The sequence below is a fragment of the Octopus sinensis genome, unplaced genomic scaffold (genome assembly GCF_006345805.1).
Source record: "Octopus sinensis unplaced genomic scaffold, ASM634580v1 Contig15526, whole genome shotgun sequence".
Taxonomy (NCBI): domain Eukaryota; kingdom Metazoa; phylum Mollusca; class Cephalopoda; order Octopoda; family Octopodidae; genus Octopus; species Octopus sinensis.
The window spans coordinates 42,501-45,000 of record NW_021833774.1 but is presented as its reverse complement, the minus strand read 5'-3'; the positions used below and the strand labels follow the sequence as shown (position 1 = coordinate 45,000).

Genomic DNA, 2,500 nt, shown 5'->3' with positions numbered 1-2,500 from the left:
CAGACAATAATTTCACTCACCCTTTAACTTTTCTAATTCATTTGACCAGTTCATAAATTTAGTGGTGTCGCCGTTCGAATTAATATGAGTCTTCCACGATTGAGCTTGCTTTGCCTTTTGAAGCGGAACCGGTGATACAGAGTTTAAGATAAACAAGCTCATTACCAATCCAGAATATAGGGGTTTTTGTAGGTCGGACATTGTTAGGGTCGATACATCAACCTTGAGCTCGGTTTTCGCTTTACTGCAATTCGTTTGAAGTATACCATTGCAAGCATTTTGGACGGTTTTCAATTGGGCGCTGGTTACCTACAGAAACATAAGACAAAGATGTTTTTGTGTCAGAGAGAGAAGTCTTTCGGGCGTCATTAAATTACTCATTTTACCTTTAATAGGGCAGATGTGTTCGTGTACTGGTTGAATGTGTTTATAAACATCTTTTTCTCTTGGCTTTATTGAGAAAATTCTATAGTCTGTAAGATATTTGTTGTTTTTTTCCTTCAATTTCTGCATTTTCAATCAATCAATGACGTCTATTGAGGTGAAAGACATTCTGTACCGTATGAATATGTCCCTCGTTTAAAAAACAGATTGAGTTTATTTACATTTGTGAAGAAAAAAAGATACCCTTCCCCCACCCCTTACCCTAGCCGTAACTAACCCTAACCCTAAAAGAGATAGAAATGCAATAGATCGATACTAGGGTCATAATTATGGGTGACAATTTCATATGACACCGCTAGAAAAAAACTGCCGTTCAAACCGAAAGGACCCAAAGACTGTATTGTTGTACCATTTGCATCACGCCATGTAGGTTCGAAGTATTATTATTATTATTATTATTATTATTATTATTATTATTATTATTATTATTATTATTGAGTGAAAGAGCAGTGCATACCATCAAAGTGACACTGGGGTAAAATATACGAAGCCCAATATACCCATCATGACTACCCGTCTGATAAAGGTACACCAGGCACATGCATCACAACCATATGTGCGCGACATGGTGATCTCATATCAAGATAAACAGCGCATGACCTTGCAGGTGGGGCCCAGTTAGAATTTTCTTCAGGTCGAGTAACGCATCCCGCTCAAAAAGGTCCCTGAATAAGGTTTGTTTAAGGATGATGAACAAAACACCCATGTTTCCAAGGGTGAATTATCCAAACCCCAAAGAATCCCTCTCAACACATGGCTATGATGCTCCCCCACTACTTCTGCTCGTGATCAGAGATGCACATATCGTCATTGGGGTCGACCCATCCCCACCCACCCAAGCTACACTTGTGGCAAAAATTTGAAATACTCTTTACTCTCTCTTTTACTCTTTTACTTGATTCAGTCATTTGACTGCGGCCATGCTGCGGCACCGTCTTTAGTCGAGCAAATCGACCCCAGGACTTATTCTTTGTAAGCCTAGTACTTATTCTATCGGGCTTTTTTTTTACCGAACCGCTAAGTTACGGGGACGTAAACACATCAGCATCGGTTGTCAAGCGGTGTTGGGGGGACAAACACAGACACGCAATCATATACACACACATATATACATATATACGACGGGCTTCTTTCAGTTTCCGTCTACCAAATCCACTCACAAGGCTTTGGTTGGCCCGAGGCTATAGTAGAAGATACTTGCCCAAGGAGTCACGCAGTGGGACTGAACCCGGAACCATGTGGCTGTTGGTAAGCAAGATTCTTACCAACAGCCACTCCTGCGCCTAAATAATAGTAGTAGTAGTAGCAGTAGTAGTAGTAGTAGTAGTAGTAGCAGTAGTAGTAATAATAATAAGAATTTTAATAATAATAATAATAATAATTTTCACAGGAAAATTTTTACAGGAAGATAGGAAGAACAGCAGTTACTGTAAGAAGTGCAGGGATTTTGAAATAAAATTTGGGGAGAAGAAAAACGCACAACGAAAAGGCCCCCTAGATTGACAGAATAACTACAGAACTGGACTCCTTAGAAGAGCAAAATTGGGAGGGTGTCAAGGTAGAAGATATAAGATCTGCTCTCAGGAGGTCAAGCAAATGGAAGTTTCCAGGAAAGGATAAAATTCCTAACTTCTGGTTGAATGTCTTTCCAGAGAGCCATGAACTGCTAACAGAACTGTACAATGATGTTTTGCAACACCCTAGTAGGATGCATCCTTGGCTAGTTAATGGGTTAACATTCCTGCTTCCAAAAAGTGAAGAAACAAATGAACCAAAAAACTAGAGACCCATAACCTGCTTAACAACTATGTATAAAACGCTAACATCTGTCCTGACTGAATATACTTGTAGTTTTTTAACAGACAGCAGCATATTCCCTAATGAACAGAAAGGATGTAAACGTGGATCCTACGGTTGTAAAGATCAACTACTCATCAATAAGATGATCTTAGAAGATTGTCACAAACGACACAAAAACTTATCAATAGCCTGGATAGACTATAAAAAGGCTTTTGATAGCCTACCACATAGCTGGATTAAGAAATGCCTGGAAATG

General features: G+C 39.3%; 1 protein-coding gene across 2 annotated transcripts in view; it reads right to left on the bottom strand.

Annotated features, from left to right (window-relative positions):
- The window catches only part of LOC115230414, a 41,502-nt gene that overhangs the window by 9,706 nt on the left and 29,296 nt on the right, over positions 1-2,500 (bottom strand). For both annotated transcript variants that reach the window (XM_036499654.1, XM_029800611.2), the window contains exon 2: positions 21-309. In XM_036499654.1, the coding sequence (XP_036355547.1) occupies positions 21-309 (289 nt within the window). The remainder of the gene's footprint in view (positions 1-20; positions 310-2,500) is intronic.